The sequence below is a fragment of the Psammomys obesus genome, unplaced genomic scaffold (genome assembly GCF_907164565.1).
Source record: "Psammomys obesus unplaced genomic scaffold, mPsaObe1.curated_primary_1811, whole genome shotgun sequence".
Taxonomy (NCBI): domain Eukaryota; kingdom Metazoa; phylum Chordata; class Mammalia; order Rodentia; family Muridae; genus Psammomys; species Psammomys obesus.
The window spans coordinates 1,057,034-1,076,079 of record NW_026596396.1 but is presented as its reverse complement, the minus strand read 5'-3'; the positions used below and the strand labels follow the sequence as shown (position 1 = coordinate 1,076,079).

At 37.8% G+C, this 19,046-nt stretch overlaps 1 protein-coding gene across 1 annotated transcript in view; it reads right to left on the bottom strand.

Moving 5' to 3' along the window:
- The window catches only part of Ccnb3 (cyclin B3), a 59,732-nt gene extending 42,245 nt beyond the window's left edge, over nucleotides 1-17,487 (bottom strand). Inside the window, 3 exon segments of the mRNA XM_055597545.1 lie at nucleotides 1,935-2,065; nucleotides 10,052-10,135; nucleotides 17,392-17,487. Of these exon segments, the coding sequence (XP_055453520.1) occupies nucleotides 1,935-2,065; nucleotides 10,052-10,135; nucleotides 17,392-17,487 (311 nt within the window).
- Nucleotides 17,488-19,046: the final 1,559 nt, after the last annotated feature.

Genomic DNA, 19,046 nt, shown 5'->3' with positions numbered 1-19,046 from the left:
ATATATATATATATATATATATATATATATATATATATATATATATAAAACAATACTAATCAAAGAAAAGTAGGATATAAATTTAGGAGGGGATGGGAGCATGAATGGTGTTAGAGGAAGGAAAGAGGAGGGAAATGATGTAATTATATTTTATTTAAAATAAAAAATTAAAAGACATAGAAGAATTCGTGATTATAGAAATGTCTCTATTAATAGTAGCTATTACTCATTCTGGTAGCATTATTAGGATCCATTCCACTAAACCCTGAATAAAGAGAAGAATGTTTGTTTCCTGCTAAAGCCAGAATAATAAAGATGTTCAAAAGAAAATACCATAGTGAATTAAGGTCAAATATGTATACACACCCCCAGGAATTACACTTAAGCCACAAATTAAGGAAGAATAAATGCTAATATTCTAGTTTGATTTCTCTCAACTGACTGAGTGGCAATGTTCCCTGTGGGTCATGCTTGTTAATTTCTGGAATTCCCAACTTTTACCTTACTCAATAGAAGCTATGCTTAGCTGTGTTATAGTCATCTGTCTAATTTATTTAAATACTGATTGGTCAGGACCTAAAGAAGTAATTATAATAAGGAGATATGTGACATGAAAGCAGAAGGGGAGGCTATCTTGGTTAGGGAAATAAGGGAACCAGCCTGAAAGACACATGGGCACAAAGAATGGTAATAGGTGAGGCTGGTGAATTGGAACAAAATATAGCCACACATAGGCATAAAGAAGTCATAGTAAATCTCATGCTTTGTATGTTTGCTTAAAAATTAAATTTAAAAACAGTGAAATGTTAACTGTAAATGCCCTAGTACATCTAAAGATTCAGAAGAGAGAAAGAACAAATAATTCTGAGAAGAAGGAGTCAACACATTTTCTGTAAAGACAATATATACTAGGCATGGTAGCCCACACTTGCAATCCCAACTTATGGGAGACTGAGGCAGAAGGATCATGAGTTCAAGGTCTGTGGGCTACAGAGTCTAAGGAGAGCAACAGAACAAGATAATTTGAACACAGGGAACTTCCCAGAGACTCATACTCCAACCAAGGACTATCCATGGAGATAACCTAGAACCCTGACAATGCAGCCACTTCTGATGAGAACTGATAGACTAAGATCAGAAAGAAGGAAAGGAGGACCTCCCCTATCAGTGGACTTGGGGAGGGGCATGCATGCAGAAAGGGGGGGAGGGTGGGACCGGGACGGGAGGAGGGAGGGGCTTATGGGGGAATACAAAATGAATAAAGTGTAATTAATAAAAAAAAGAAAATCTAAAAGTTTCATAATTTTATGATAATCAACCCTTTTCTGGCAGTGTAAACACAATAACATACGTAGTGTACAGACATGAGTGTAGCTCTGTATGTTTAATAAAATTTTATTGCTGGCCAAAATAAGGGGGACTAAGAATAAAAAGGCATCACCGTACTTTTTAAGTCTTCTTCTAGTAAATGCTTTCCTAAGGGTAAATTATTTTTTCTAATCTACTTGTAGAACCTCTAATAACTGGAAGGCACATGTTTGGGGTGCAAAGAGATAATTTCCCTCTAGTAGCCGGACAACTACCTTCCATAGCTTCTAATTACATAAGCAAACTTGTATGCTATCAGCTAGCTGCTGAGAGTTCAGGAAATGGTACGTTGAGTATATGCCCTCCCCCACATAGACTAGTTCAAAGAGGGACTTAATTAAATAAAATTATTTTGTCCAGTTCGGGAATGATTATAGCATTTTCAATATGCATAATCACACACAACTTGTGGAAAAAGAGAGGAGACCTATAACTCCAGTAACCACAGATGGTCTTTCATCAGCACCCTAAGGTAATATGGCAGTCACCACTGTGCCTCACTAAAAATGTACTTCATGGAGATAAAATATCGTAGTCTCTCCTTTATCATTCGAGACACTGCCCACTGAGTCTTCTCTTACCTTTTTATTTTTATCTGAACACTTTCACCAACTCTCTTGCTTGTCCTTTTGGAAACACGGCTTTTACGCTCTATATTGCCTTCCTTCTTTGACTGGACTAATTGACTTTGAGAAGCCTACAAACAGACAGACAGACAGAAACAAAGAAGAAAATAAATTAAGGGAATCACAGATTATCAATAAGTGGATCTTAGAAGAAATTCTTGACACATTCCACAACAGCTTATTTGGACTTTCCCAGGAGTAACAATCTAAAAATTTTATAACAGATATGGCACTGGCTTCCATGCCAGGCATATTGACTCATGAATAACTGACAAGAGAGTTTGTCTTATGTCTTGACTTAAAATGTACAGAGGGTATGAGAAACATGACTCTGTAGATACCACATAAGTGAAACACCTATACACATAAAAGTAGATAAAAATTAAAAATTATATTGTTTGCATAAGCTAGTCATACTTTCTTGTAGCAGTCCAAATGCCTTGTCCTATTCCAGCTTTACATATAACATAACATAAACACACATATATATTTATAACATATGTGTTATAATCTGTACAAAAAAAAGAGATTGTTTTAACAGGGGTCCAAGGCAGACAACAATCCTTATACAATCATTCGCCATGGAGTTAAACAAAGTCTGACTGAGGTGTTTTAACAGTCATAAAAATGCTTTACAGTAGAAAGCAAGAACAAGCTCATCAGGCTTTGCTGTAGTCTGGGTGAAGTAGACTTTAAAAACCTATGCCCCCTGAGCGGGGAGCAGCTTTACCAGGCCACAGAAGATGACAATGCAGCCACTCCTGATGAGATCTTACAGGACCTCCCCTATCAGTGGACTTGGGGAGGGGCATGTGTAAAGAAAAAGGAGGGAAGGTGGGATTAGGAAGGGAGGAGGGAGGGGTTTATGGGGAGATACAAAGTGAATAAAGTGTAATTAATAAAAAAAAACTATGCTGGTGCTCATCTGTCAAGTAGAGATGATTGTAGTATCTATTCTATGGGGTATTAGCAAGAGAAAGTGGGTTGATACAACCAAAACTCCTTAGACTAATTACTTGAGACATCATAAGCACTAACTAGGTATCAATTATTATGATTTTCTAAGGAAATAACTACCTTTGTCCTGCCTTTATATTAAATTACCAACTTGTATTATTTCAGATTTTCCTATCACCTTAACCTTATTCAAAGTTAGGTGACTGCTTTTGGCATACATAGATATTGAATTCATGGATTCTAGTTGTTAAGTCCCTGGTTGTCATACCCCTAAAATGGTAGTGCCAAATAACAATGTCCAAAACATCAGCCTGGGCTTAGTTCAGGCTGAACTCCCCTGGGTATAAATCATTTGCTTCTGCTGACTTCTGCAACCCACCACGTTTGACCCTCAAACTTAAAGTACATCGCTTCAGCTGTTTTTCTCCTCTACCTTCTCAACCCACTTGTCTATCCTCACCTACTCAGTATCTTCTCAAAGCTGTCTGCTGTCTTTCTTGCTTGCTCAACAAGAGTCTTACTGGTATGCCACAGAAGGGTTGCTATCATGTAAACAAAAACCTAAATTCAGCATTCCTCAGAAATCTTGTGAAGCAAATTTGTCAGGAAAAGCCATTACTTCCCTTAACATCTCCTAGTGGTCTACTATTGAGGGCAAAGTACATCTAGCTCCTGATTAATACAAACAGTCTGTAACAGATCAAAGTTCCCATGCCAAATCCCAGGTTTTTCTGGCCTGCACTTTTCCTACCACTACCTGTCCCTGAAAACACTGATAAAGTTTTCACTGCTGCCTGCTATTTTATGTTTTCTGTCCCCAAGAGACAGCCTGGAAGTGTGGTTCCCCAAATAAGCTGTCTTTCTACTCACGGAGTGGTCTAGTTTGGTACTTTTACTATGCCTTCATGTACATATGGTGACAAAACCTGGGAGAGACACTTGGGCCCTGAAAGTCCCATCCCACCCATAACTAAACCAAACTGACAACTTGAACCTCCTGAGTATAGATCAATTGCCTCTACTTGTATTTTCCACCCATCACATTCCATTACAAAATTTAGAGCCTGCTTTTCCAGCTGTTTTCCTCCTTTACCTGCTCAACTCACTTGGATTGCCTCTTCTACTCATTATTCTTTCAGAACTGCCTGTTCTCTTTCTTGCTTACTTAACAAGTCTTACTGATATGCCACATGGCCTCCCCTATATCCTTTCTGGTACCCCATTATGTGGACGAGGAAGGCTTGTGACGCAGATTTCTGTTTTTCAAGAAAAGGGACATCTTTCCACATGATCATGGGCATCTCTCTACAAATCTAAGTCCCTTGAGAATGCCCTCAGACTGAGACTTCATGCTATGGCACTTATTCCTTACCATGTTACCCTCCCTATGGCTCCACTGCTCTGATACTGGCATCCTCCTTCCAGTGGGAATCCTATTTATGAACCCTTTCCTAAGTCTTTCCTATCTCCTTGTTGCTTTCTTTCTGAGATTTTATTGACACCCTTTCTTCAAGAGCATCTCCCTCGACAACACATGCTGGAGAGGTTGTGTAGAAAGGGGAACCCTCCTCCACTGCTGGTGGGAATGTAAACTTGTACAACCACTCTGGAAAGCAATCTGGCACTTTCTCAGACACCTAGGAATAGTGCTTCCTCAAGAACCTAACCAAGCAAGTCAAAGACTTGTATGAAAAAAATTTCAAGTCTCTGAAGAAAGAATTAGAAGAAGATATGAGAAGGTGGAAAGATCTCCCATGCTCATGGCTTGGCAGGATTAACATAGTAAAAATGGCCATCTTACCAAAAGCAATCTACAGATTTAATGCCATTCCCATCAAATTGCCAACACAATTCTTTACAGACCTGGAAAGAAAAATTCTCAACTTCGTATGGAATAACAAGAAACCGAGAATTGCTAAAACAATCCTCTACAATAAAAGATCTTCTGGAGGTATCTCCATCCCTGATCTCAAGCTGTACTATAGAGCAACAGTTATAAAAACTGCATGGTACTGGCATAGAAACAGAATGGTGGATCAATGGAACTGAACAGAAGACCCAGAAATAAACCCACACACTTACGGACACCTGATTTTTGACAAAGATGCCAAAACCATACAATGGAAAAAAGATAGCATCTTCAACAAATGGTGCTGGTCCAACTGGATGTCTACATGTAGAAAAATGAAAATAGATCCATACTTATCACCCTGCACAAAATTGAAAACAGATGCTGAGCCTGATGGCCAACCGATGGGCAGAGTGAATGGAATTTTATGTAAGAAGTGGGAAATAGTAAGAGCTGGAGGGGACAGGAACTCCACAAGGAGAGCAACAGAACAAGATAATTTGAACACAGGGAACTTCCCAGAGACTCATACTCCAACCAAGGACTATTCGTGGAGATAACCTAGAACCCTGACAATGCAGCCACTTCTAATGAGAACTGATAGACTAAGATCAGAAAGAAGGAGAGGAGGACCTCCGCTATCAGTGGACTTGGGGAGGGGCATGCATGCAGAAAGGGGGGAGGGTGGGTCCGGGAGGGGAGGAGGGAGGGGCTTATGGGGCAATACAAAATGAATAAAGTGTAATTAATAAAAAAAAATTTTAAAAAGATCCAGCTATACCACTCCTAGGCATATATCCAAAAGATTCTCTAGTACACAATAAGGACATTTGCTCAACCATGTTTTTAGCAGCCTTATTTGCAATAGCCAGAAGCTGGAAATAGCCCAGATGCTCCTCAGTGGAGGAATGGATGCACAAATTATGGTATATCTACACAATGGAATATTACTCAGCAGTAAAAAAAACAAGGAAAACATGAAATTTTCATGTAAATGGTGGGATCTGGAAAATATCATCCTGAGTGAGCTATCCCAGAAGCAGAAAGATGCACACGGTATATACTCACTCATATAAACATATAATATAGGATAAACCTACTAAAATCTGTACACCTAAAGAAACTAATCAAGAGGGAGGACTCTTGCTAAAATGCTCAATTCCTATCCAGAAAGGCAAAGAGGATGGACATCAGAAGAAGGAGAAAAGAGGGAACAAGTCAGAGCCTGACACAGAGGACCTCTGAAAAGCTCTGCCTTGCAGACTATCAATGCAAATGCTGAGACTTATGGGCAACCTTTAGGCAGAGTGCAAGGAATCTTAGGAAAGAAGTGGGAAATAGTAAGATCTGGAGAGGACAGGAACTCCACAAGGAGAGCAACAGAACCAAAAAAATCTGAGCACAGGGGTGCTATTCCAACCAAGGACTATGCATGGAGATAACCTAAGACCACTGCACAGATTTAGCCCATGGCAGTTCAGTATCCAAGTGGGTTCCATTGTGATAGGAACAGGGACTGTCTCTGACATGAACTGATTGGCCTACTCTTTAATTAGCTCCCCCTGAGGGGGAAGCAGCCTTACCAGGCCACAGAAGAAGACAATGCAGCCACTCCTGATGAGACCCAATTGACCCAATTGAAAAGGAAGGAAAAGAAATCCTCCCCTATCAGTGGACTTGAGGAGGGGCATGCAGGCAGAGGGTGGAGGAAGGGAGGGATTGGGATGGGAGGAGGGAGGGAACCACGGGGGGGCGGATACAAAGTGAGTAAAGTGTAATTAATAAAGAAAAATAAAATAAAAATAAATAAATAGATAGATAGATAAATAAATAAATAGATAAATAAGTAAATAAATAAATAAATGAATGAATGAATAAAAATTTTTGTGGGGAAAAAAAAGAGAGCGTCTCCCTCCCTCCGTCTGACCAACCATGGGCTCTTCCCATTTAGAATTAGACTCATCAGCTCCTCTTGCCTGCCTACTCAAATTTCTTTCCCTCCTCAGACTCAGAGATACTATTAAGCCCTGTTGCATCATCATTATTATTATTATTATTGTAAACATAGCTTCAATACAAGCTTAAAAATCAGTCTCAATGTAAAAAAAAAAAATGGTACATCCTATTACCGGATCTTCATTGATTGTGACAATTTCTGCCACAGCACAAGGTGGTGAAAATACCTTATCTAAATTTTCTTTGCTTCCCCATCTCCTCTCTCCTGATCACTGAGCTCAGTCTTACAGAGATCCAAATGTCTTGTCGGTAAGGATACTATTGGAAATTTTTCACATACTGTTTTACTTTACAGAAAAGCTGGCTCTGGGGATGGGATGTGGCCTGCACACTTTAGATCGTTTGCCTCCAAGACCTCTGTTTTGGGTCAAGCTGCCCTCTGACTCTATCATAGGAAAAAGAACAAGAGATCAAACCAGGAAAAAGACAATATGTGCTTGAGAACAGCTCAAAAAATAAACTAACAGAGGTTATTATTGTTTATATAATGGTATTTAAATTTTTAATCATGAGAATTTATATGTAAAATTAATATAGCTAAATGTAATCACATATGTTTAGCCCTCTGAATAGCATTCCTCTTTTCTTGGTTTTGTTAAATAAATGTTCTGCCATTTAAAGACATGACTATCTTTGAAGCTTCTTCAGAAATGTAAAATATTTCTTTTTCTATTGGGATCTGTAAGATCATTGGGAGGGTGGTTTAATACAAATCTGTAATATCCTAGGCAAAGAAAAAAGTAGTTTTAAACTTGCAACAGGAAAAAGGTTGATAGTTAATAATCTATGTAATCTTAATTTGCTACACCATACCACATATATAACTTGGATTCAACTCTTATTTAGGAATATAGATATTTTTTTTCTTTTTTAGAATAAGGAGGCAACACCAAGCCTCTAAGATGGTTTATTTTACTTTGTTTTCCTTAGACTAAGGAGACAACACCAGGCGTCTAAGATATTTTGCATAAGGATGAAATTTTATATGATGATTTTTGTCCTAAGAGTAAAAAAAAAAAAATAATAGATGGGGCAAAACCATGAACAAGGTTTATAGAAAATGGGATTTAGGAACAACATATGTTTGATGATTAAGGTTTATAAACTCTTCAGATTATAATGGTCTAGTCACCTTAACAGAAACTTACTGATAGATGAATGTCTAACCACTTGTGTCTTGGCTAACTTTGTTAGGCTTTAGCTACTTGAGAAAAACTATAAAAGGACCAGGAAAATGAGGTTTCCACTCTCTCTATGGACTGTGTTTATACTTTAAAGGTTATTTTCATAGTAAAGGATCTTTAGCTTAAAAAGTTATAAAGTTATGCCCAAAACTTAACAAAGATAAAATTATGAAATCCTAATCTTCTAAAAGTTACTAACTTATTATAAACTGTCAAAGATAATTAAGACATAAAGTTACTGGTCAGTCACCTTATAAATGATCAGATTTTTTTAATCTGCTCAAAACCATCTTTGTAGTGATGAAAAATACAAATGTAATTTGTTTACTAGTATAAGCTTGGAGGAAGAAACCAATTTTTATTTCTCTTTATATAGTGTTCTGTATATTTTGTCAAAGTTAAGCCTGAAGCAAATAACTGAAAACAAATTTAAAATAAATGCAAAGTTTGTTTAATGTACATGATGGCCCTTAAACTATCAGAGATGTGTGTCTCCCAAGTTCCTGCTTCCACAGAAAAATCTCTTGTGTTTGCTGTGCCTTGTGGCTGAATATTGATGATGCCCTGAGACCTTAATTCCCAACAAAATCATCAAAATTATCACTAGAGTTGCCTAAAGAAACTTTCCAGAAAGTGGGCAAGACTGACTTTTTCATTATTCAATTTTTATTTTTATATTAATTACAGTTTATTCACTTTGTATCCCATCTGTAGCCCCTTCCATCCCTCATCTCTTCCCATGCCCCTCTCCAAGTCCACTGATAGGGGAAGTCCTCTTCCCCTTCCATCTGACCCTAGCTTATCAGGTCTCATCAGGACTGGCTGCACTGTCCTCCTCTGTGGCCTGGCAAGGCTGCAACCCCCCTTCACAGGGAGGTGATCAAAGAGCTAGCCACTGAGTTCATGTCAGAGACAGTCCCTATTCCCCTTACTAGGGAACCCACTTGGATACTGAGCAGCATGGGCTACATCTGAGCAGGGGTTCTAGGTTATACCCACGAATGGTCCTTGGTTGGAGTATCAGTCTCAGAAAAGACCCCAGATTTCTGGTTCTGTTGCTTTCCTTGTGGAGCTCCTGTCTTATTCAGATTTTACTATCTCCCCCTTCTTTCATAAGATTCCTTGCACTCTCCCCAAAGTTTTGTTATGAGTCTTAGCATCTGCTTTGATATACTGCTGGGCAGAATCTTTCAGAGGCACCCTGTGGTAGGCTCCTGTCCTGTTTCCTGTTTGCACCTTCTTCCAATGCGCATCCCGTTTGTCTTGCTGAGTGAGGATTGATCATCTTACCCAGGCTCCTCCTTCTTGTTTAGTTTCTTTAGGTGTACAAATTTTAGTATGTTTATCCTATATTATATACCTAATATCCACTTATAAGTGAGTATATACTGTGTGTGTCTTTCTGCTTCTGGGATACCTCACACTGACATTTTTAATTGATATGGAGGTCACTTGGTCCATACTTCCACTTACCCCAGTAAAATTCACCCTTCTCAGATCTCTGTGATGGGTGTTGATGGCTATTCCCACAAGCCTAGTGCTATAGATCCTCTCCTCTATAGCTTGGTAGATACAAGGGGTAGTTTTGATTGTGACTATGACTAGGCTAATTATAGACTTTAAATCCTGGGAGACAGACGTTAAGGTCAATCCTACAGGAAAGAAAAATGGTCTTACCCCAAACTCTCATAGTACTTAAACTGACAAATGCTACCTTGCACTATAATTATTCTATCATAACTCATATCCAAAGTGTAGGGAGTCATCTCTGGATTTGAGGTAAATATAATCTCCCATTGTTTTTGTAATTATTTACAATTCCATATACAAGTCACTGTTGACAGGCTCCAGAGAACATATAAATTGACCTAAATGGACATACCAGTAAAAATAGCCTCTAGTTTGTGAAAGTGTGTCATCAACTACAAATAAATTCTGCTGTCAGCATTCTGAGAGATTCAGGGTCTGCTCATAAACTGAAAAGATGCCTCAAGGCAAAGAACATTTAAGACTTATGTAAAGCTACAGAAGAGTAGGGTTAGCATACTCACATTACTGAGATCTTCAAATGCTGATCTAGTTTTTGCCATGGCTTGAAATGAAGGTGATGATATTGTGTGGTTATCCTCTCCATTCTATAAAAACAAGAGACAAATGAGTATGGACAATTGTAAGCAACCCCTTTGTGAACTTTGGGTCACATTCAGGTCTCGGATAAACTCTACAATGTCCAAGTAACTGGGACATGTATAATAAATCCCATGAACTATAATAAATATTTATTTTGGTACCCAGAGATATTTAAATAGTCACTTAAGAATAAATTCATTGATGATACGGACAAGACTGTGAAGAGATGAGATGATTTTCAGTAAAAATTTCAAAATGAGTAAAAACAGCTTGGTGGAGCTAATTTATTCTCCTCCTCTTCTCACAGTTGTGGTTATACCATCCAAGATTAACTATCATTACTACTAGTGATCTTTCAATAGGAATAGCTCCAGATAACTTAGTTAAGTAACAGAAGTAATTAAGAGTGTCTTGTACCAAATGAACTGATTTAATACATATTCAATAGGAACAAACCTAAGTTCTAGTCCAGAATCCACCCTCTACTAAATATTGACCTTGGAAGAATCATTCAATCTATGAGACTCAATTTTCTCATCAATATTATTGGAATGATAACCTACCTTATAGAGAATTTATCACTACAAAATAAAATAATTTTTCATTATTTTATTAATTAATTCAAATTACATCTCAGTCATAGGCCCCTACCTCATCTCCTCCCAGCCTTACCCTCTCTCCTGTAACTCTTTCCCCTATTTCTTAGAATAAGGGAGTCCCTGCCCGGACACCCTAGCTCATCTATTCATATGAGGACTAAGTTTGGAAAAATATATATTTGAAAGTGTTTTGCTGTAACTGTAATAAAGACTGAACATAGAGTCTTGCATAGCCTAAGCAAATTTTCTACAATGGGGAATGTATTTTTAAGTCTGCATAAAGTGCAAATGGAAAAAATAGTACTTTAAAACTATGTATTTCTGAATTCTTGTAAACATCACAAAATAAAAGTTTTATTTTAAGAAAATAGTTTGTTAATACAGATTATCTGTAACTGTTATTTGATATGGGATACTTATGGGGGAGAAGAGAAGTGATCAAGGATAGGAGGATGCTGCATACTTTAAACAACAAGGATTTTCTTTCTAGTACTGTGTATGTGCAAATGCCTTACCCATCACCAAGTGACTAACACTACACCTATGGAGTTAAAGTAGAAAAAATTCACTCTTGTAGCATTTTTTTTATCCTTTAACAGTTTCTTCTTGGTGAATATCTATTAAATCTCAGATTTCTCTTTTGAAATTATAAAGATAATATCTTCTACATGTAGAAAAATGCAAATAAATCCATATTTATCACCCTGAACAAAACTAAAGTCCAAGTGGATCAAAGACCTCAATATAAAACCATACACACTAAATCATTTAGAAGAAAAAGTGGGGAAGAGCCTAGAACTCATTGGCGCAGGAGACTACTTCCTGAACAGAATACCAACAGCACAGGCAAGCTCTAAGAACAACAATCAATAAACAGGACCTCATGAAACTGAAAAGCTTCTGTAAACCAAAAGACACTGTTTTCAGAACAAAACAACAGCCTACAGACTGGGAAAGGATCTTCACCAACCCCATATCTAAAAGAGGGCTGATATCCAGAATATATAAAGAACTAAAGAAGTTAAAAAGCAACAAATCAAGTAATCCAATGAAAAAATGGGGTACTGAGCTAAACAGAGAATTTTCTATAGAGGAATGTAGAATGGCCGAGAAACACTTAAGAAATGTTCAACATCCTTAGCCATCAGGGAGATGCAAATCAAAATGACCCTGAGATTTCACCTTACACCCATCAGAATGGCCAAGATCAAAAACTCAAGTGTCAACACATGCTGGAGAGGATGTGGAGAAAGGGGAACCCTCCTCCACTGCTGGTGGGAATGCAAACTTGTACAACCACTTTGGAAATCTGGCGCTTTCTCAGACAATTAGGAATAGTGCTTCTTCAAGATCCAGCTATACCACTCCTAGGCATATATCCAAAAGTTGCTCAAGTACAGAACAAGGACATTTGTTCAACCATGTTTGTAGCAGTTTTATTCGTAATAGCCAGAACCTGGAAACAACCAAGGTGTCCCTCAAATGAAGAATGGATACAGAAATTGTGTTCAAATTTTCTGGTTCTGTTGCTCTCCTTGTGGGGGTCCCATCCTCTCCAGATCTTACTATTTCCCACTTCTTACATAAGATTCCATGCACTATGTCCAACAGTTGGGCATAAGTCTCAGCATCTGCTTTGATAGTCTGCGGGGCAGAGCCTTTCAGAGGCCCTCTGTGGCAGGTTCCTAGGTTGTTTCCTGTTTTCTTCTTCTTCTGATGTCCATCCTCTTTGCCTTTCAGAATGGGGATTGAGCGTTTTAGTCAGGGTCCTCTCTCCTGATTAGTTTTTTTAGATGTACAGATTTTAGTAGGTTTATCCTATGTTATATGTCTATATGAGTGAGTGTATACCGTGTGTGTCTTTCTGCTTCTGGGACAGCTCACTCAGGATGATCCCTTCTAGGTCCCAGCATTTACCTGCAAATTTCATGATTTCCTTATTTTTCATTGCAGAGTAATACTCCATTGTGTAGATGTACTACAATTTCTGCATCCATTCTTCAGTTGAGGGGCATCTGGGCTGTTTCTAGCTTCTGGCTATTACAAATAAAGCTGCTACAAACATGGTTGAGCAAATGTCCTTATTGTGTACTTGAGCCTCTTTTGGATATATGCCTAGGAGTGGTATAGAACCAGAAAATTTGAACACAGGGAACTTCAAAGAGACTCATACTCCAACCAAGGACTATTCATGGAGATAACCTAGAACCCCTGCACAGATGTAGCACATGACAGCTCAGTGTCCAAGTGAGTTATATAGTAATGGGAAGAGGGATTGCCTCTGACATAATCTGATTGGCCTGCTCTTTGATCACCTCCCCCTGAGAGGGGAACAGCCTTACCAGGCCACAGAAGATGACAATGCAGCTACTCCTGATGTGATCTGAAGACTAAGATCAGAAGGAAGGAGAGGAGGACCTCCCCCATCAGTGGACTTCAGAGGGGCATGCGTGAAGAAAGGAAGAGGGGGGATGGGATCCAGAGGAGAGGCGGGAGGGGCTTATGGGGGGATACAAAGTGAATAAAGTGTAATTAATAATAAAAAAAGAAGCCACTTAGTTAGGAAAAAGAAACATGTCATATAAATAAAACATTTACTAATAACAGACCTGAAAAAAAAAAGAAATTGTGGTACATTTACACAATGGAATACCACTCAGCAATTAAAAACAAGGAAATCGTGAAATTTGCAGGCAAATAAACGGTGGGAACTGGAAAAGATCATCCTGAGTGAGGTATCCCAGAAGCAGAAAGATATACACAGTATATACTCACTTATAAGTGGATACTAGACTTATAAGATAGGATAAACATACTAAAATCTGTACACCTTAAAGAAGATAAACAAGAAAGATGTCCTGGGGTAAGATGATCAATCTTCACTTAGAAAAACAAATGGGATGGACATTGGAAGTAGGAGAAAACAAGTACCAGGACAGGAGCCTACCACAGAGGGCCTCTGAAAGACTCTTCCTAGCAGTGTATCAAAGCAAATGCTGAGAATCATAACCAAACTTTGGGCAGAGTGCAGGGAATCATATGAAAGAAGGGGAAGATAGTAAGACCTGGAGAGGACAGGAGCACCACAAGGACCAAATATATCCGGGCACAGGAGTCTTGTCTGAGAGCGGTTCTCCAACCAAGGACCATGCATGGATATAACCTAGAACCCCTGCTCAGATGTAGCCCGTGGCAGCTCAGTATCCAAGTGAGCTCCTTAGTAAGGGAAACAGGGAATGTCTCTGACATGAACTCAGTAGCTAGCTCTTTGACCTCCCCACCTCCTGTGGGAGGAACAAGTTAGCTATGCCACAGAGGAGGGCAATGCAGCCAGTCCTGGTGAGACCTGATAAGCTAGGGTTAGATGGAAGGAGAGGATGACCTCCCCTATCAGTGGACTTAGAGAGGGTCAGGGAGGAGATGAGGGAGGCAGGGTGGGATTGGGAGGGAATAAGAGAGGGGCCTACAGCTGGGATACAAAGTAAATAAAGTATAATTAATATAAAAACTAAAAGTAATTAAAGAAAAAGAAATTCTAAGAACAAACTCTGCCTTACCTATACAAGAAAGTTCTTAAAATTATTAAGCAGATCATTGGAATATGACCACTTGCTTTGTGCTAGCTACATCATTAATAGGGAATGATGCAGTAAGTGCTCAAAAACTTGTTAGTGCTCAAAAACTTGAAGGACTGTATAGAATTGTATTTATGATACAATACATCATTCTAGCAAAAGTCAGTAATTCTAGAAGAGCTAAGAATTTTTTTTTGAGACAGGATTTCTCTGTGTAGCCTTGGCTGTCATGAACTCCTCTTTAGACCAGGCTGGTCTTGAACTCAGAGATCTGCCTGCCTCTGCCTCCTTGAGTGCTGAGTTAAAGGCATGTGCCACCACATCCAGCTACTAACTTCCCTTTCTATTTCAGCTTAAAAGCATCTATCTTTATCTTATTTTAAATAAATAATCCTTCTAGAAATAATTGGCAAGAAATAAAACATTGCTTTTCTTTCAAACCATCTAAAAATAAACTAACAGTTCGTCTAATTCATACTTAATATTGCTGTTAGAAATAATCTCTTCAATTAACAGTGAAAACTGAACTCAGTATAACTTATATTTATAAAATGTGTCCGAAGAAAGTTGGGGTTGGAAAAACAATGACCAATAAGGAATACTTACAATGTCATAACTATAATCAAAACATTTGATAAAAACAAAAGATTAAGGTATTAAATCTTAAATTTACATGGGAAAATGCTTGATTCCTTCCATGAAAATCATTTTACTAACACAAAGTAAAAATTAATAGAAAACATATTCTGCCCTTATAAAGAACCAAAGTATGCAGTGCTGGAGACTGAATACAGGACCTTGGACCTAATAGGCAAATAAGCTGCATGTAGCCACTGAGCTACATGTCCAGTATTATCAAAAAATTATACTGGCCTAAGGTTCTCTGCTTCAGGAAACTCTCTTGATGATAATTCATAAGTGTTTATATAACTCATGTTAAAATATATATGGTGATGAACACAGAACATAACAGGGTTAGAAGGTCAATGTTAAACTACCCCAAAGTCAAATCAGGCAAGTTTAAGTGTCCTGATACATTCTTAAAATTTAATACTGGTTGAGTATTCTATATTTAACACATTTCAGACTAGAACTTTCTTGGATTTCGCTTCCTCACATTTGAAGTATTCATGTAAACATACTTGAATATCTTCAGGATGGGACCCAGGGATTTTTCTTTTTAATTCTTCTTTTCGAACGGTTTATTTTTACTATTTTTACTTCTGTATATGTATTATCTATGGTTTTTTTGGTATGTGCATATGATTGCAGGTGCCCACAGAGACCACAGGCATGAGATTCCCCCTGGAGCTGGGGTTATAGGTGGTGGTGAGCCTCCCAATGTAGGTGCTGACAATTTAACGTGAATCTTCTGGAAAAATAGGTGTACACTCTAAAACCTGAGTAATCTTTCCAGCATCAAAATGTACTTTAATTATGTGCATGTGTTTGTGCTTCTGCATGTAAATGTGGGTACCCACAGAAGGCAGAAAAGGGCCTCAGATACCATGGCACTGGAGCTACAAGATGTTATAAGCTGCCAGATATGGGTGCTGGGAATTGAACTCCAATCCTTTGTAAGAGCAGCAAGAGGTCTTAATCACCAAGCCATCTCTCTAGACATTTTTTTTAATTTCATTAATATATGTTCACCGAACAAAGCAAAGGTTTTATATTAATATTCTGCTCAAGTATATCATCTACTTTGAGACATTTACTCCTCCATTACCCAACCCTACCCATACTGTACAAATTCAATTTGTATTGTATATATACCTTATAAAAGTATAGCTTGGAGGCAAATTCATATAATTTTAGTGGCCCTGAATTTTTGTATATATGCTATATGCATGCATATATGTAGATATATACGTGTGTATGCATTTTATATATGTATGGGTACACATATGTGTGTAAGCATCTCTATGTGCAAATATGTGCCTATGTATGTGCAATCCCTAGGCTGACACCAGCAATCCCCTTCTGTTGTTCTCACCTTATTCACTTAGGCAGTGTTCCTCAGCTGAATCTAGCATTTGCCTATATAAGCCGGTATGGCAAGCCACCTTGCTCTAGGATCTTTTGGTTTTTTTTGTCTTCTGAGCAGTAGAATTACAGGCAAGCTGTCATGTCCACTCAGCATTTATGCACATGCTAAAGATTCAAACTGGTCCTAGTGCTTGCACATCAACCACTTTAATCACTGAGCAATCTCTTTGGACCCTCGTATATGCCTGCAGTTTGATATTAAGTAAGGAATTTTCCACTTGCAGAATCAGGTCAGCACTTAAAAGGTTTCAGACTTTCAAAGTTTTAAATAGTGGATTTTCAAATTATGAATAATCCATCTGAATATTTAAAAAACCATGATAATATTTTTTCACTGAAAGAATATACTACCAAAAATGTACTACGGCCTCCTGGTAAGGTACTTGGAACTTCTAGAAAAATACAAAAGTATAAACATGATCACTAATGAAAATTCAGTGTTGTTTGCCTTTAAAAGATGTGAAAAATGGCCTTTATTTCATCCATACATATTTAAGTCTGGAAACAACCCTGATGTCCCTCAACCAAATAATAGATAAAGAAAATATGGTACATTTACATAATGGAATACTATTCAGCTATTAAAAACAAGGAAATCATGAAATTTGCTGGCAAATGGTGAGAACTAGAAAAGATCACCCTGAGTAACGTAACCCAGACCCAGAAAGACACTCATGGTATGTGCTCACTTATCATAAAATACTCACTTATCATAAAATGTGCTCACTTTTACCCATAAAATACAGGATAAGTATGAGCAGACTTTTTAACTTTTGCTCAAGTTACTTTGAAGGGACAACTAGGATAGAACCTAAGGCCTTGCATATGTTAATCAAGAGCTCATCTCAGAACTAAATCCTCAATTGCTAGTCCCATGTTCCAACCTGCTGATAGTCTTCAACTACAAGGATTGCTAGAAATTCCCACTTTCTCAGAAAAATGCAGACATCATAAAAGAAACAGAAGTAAGGATAATCAGGAAACCAATTCATAAAGAGACTATAGTAGACACTATTGGAAGAGATAATTTTCTTTAACCTTTTCAGATTGTGCCTCCTCCTTGGGCTTGTTCTTGTTAGCCTGAGCTTTCTCAGGCTCCACTGTAGATTTTTTTTGTCGTAGTTCTGGTGGCATCTTAATGCAGAGTCAGCAATGTTTCCTCCAAGGCATAGCTGCAATCAGAAAGAGATGCTTTAAATTACCATTCCCCAGACGTACCACAAAATTTTGCAGCTGTTGTTAAGAAAACTCAGTTCTTGTATAACATCTCTAGGAAAATGCATACCTTAAGAATGAGTAGATCTGAATACAAAGCTTGATTCTATCACAATTAACCCTGAGAAAATGACTTAAACAACATGGGCTTCAACTACTTCACCCATAAAATAGAAGTAAATATACCTATCTCTATCTACAGAGTCTTTCAGTTAGGTGAGACATGCCACTCTCTATTGGTGCTATGGCCGTGGAATACTAGGCACAAATTCACGTAAGAGTTGTACACTGAAACAATCAAATATATGACAGCTCATACAGAGTGGTTACTACCTGGTAGACTTGATATTTTTTTAAGTCCTGGCCATAGAAATTATTACACTATGCAAAAATACAGAAGGATAACTGCATACAGCCAGTTATGCATGACAGGCAAGTCTATACCCCAAGCTTGCATTCAACTAGAAGACACTATAATATAATTCTATATCTTGCTGTCTCATCTAGACACCTAGGTAAGAATATAAATAGAAAAGAGCAGAAGGAATTTAATTATTGAAAATAATTTGTGATAAGAATTTAACAGTCATCACATTCCTTAGGAGAGTTCTAGCTTTGCCAATCTCAGTATGGGATTTCAGTTTATATCCTAAAAGATTCTTTTAGTTTGTGAACCATCAGTGGTTAAGATATACTTATGCAAGCACCTTACAAGCAGCTACATTGTTATTCAAGGTAACTGTTGTTCTGCTGCACAAGAGATCCTTTCAGCTCTAACAGAGCTGCCCTTCCAACCCTGCTCACATTCAATTTCTTCTTCATAGTACCGAATGAGTTAAGTGAATGACTACCCCAAACAAAATATTAAGTAACACAGATTACCAAGTGATTTCTAAAGTACTATAGAGGTTTTCTCAAAAACATTTTAAAAAATTGAAAGGTTGCAATGTGAAAAGATAGAATGGGCACAGGTTTTAGAGTTTGAGCAATCAGGCTTCTAAATCATCTACCATCTCTGAATCTCAGAGACCTCATTTGCAAAACAACTATAATGCCACTTACATAAAGAGGAGTCATGCAGCTTAAATATAAATCTGTACATACAAATCATACATGGTAGGTGCTCAATAAATGGTACATCCTACTCTCCTCTTAAAGCTAAACCATTTCTTTAATGTCAATCCCTCAAAAGCTGGCCAAACAGCAATAAATTTAGATTGGATGCACCTATCCTTTAGTATGTTGTATGAAATTACTTACACCACTATAATTATTCTTGTTTCAAATACAATTTTATGACTTATCAGAGGCATACGTTATGAAAACTTTACTTGCAAAGGGAAAAAGGAAATGTGGAGTCAAGATACTGGAAAACTCTCAGCTGATGACTACAGACTAAACCCCAAAGAAAATAAAACTGCCAATGAAGGCTATACTCATTATCCAGAATACAAAGCATCTGTTTTGAGAGATGCATA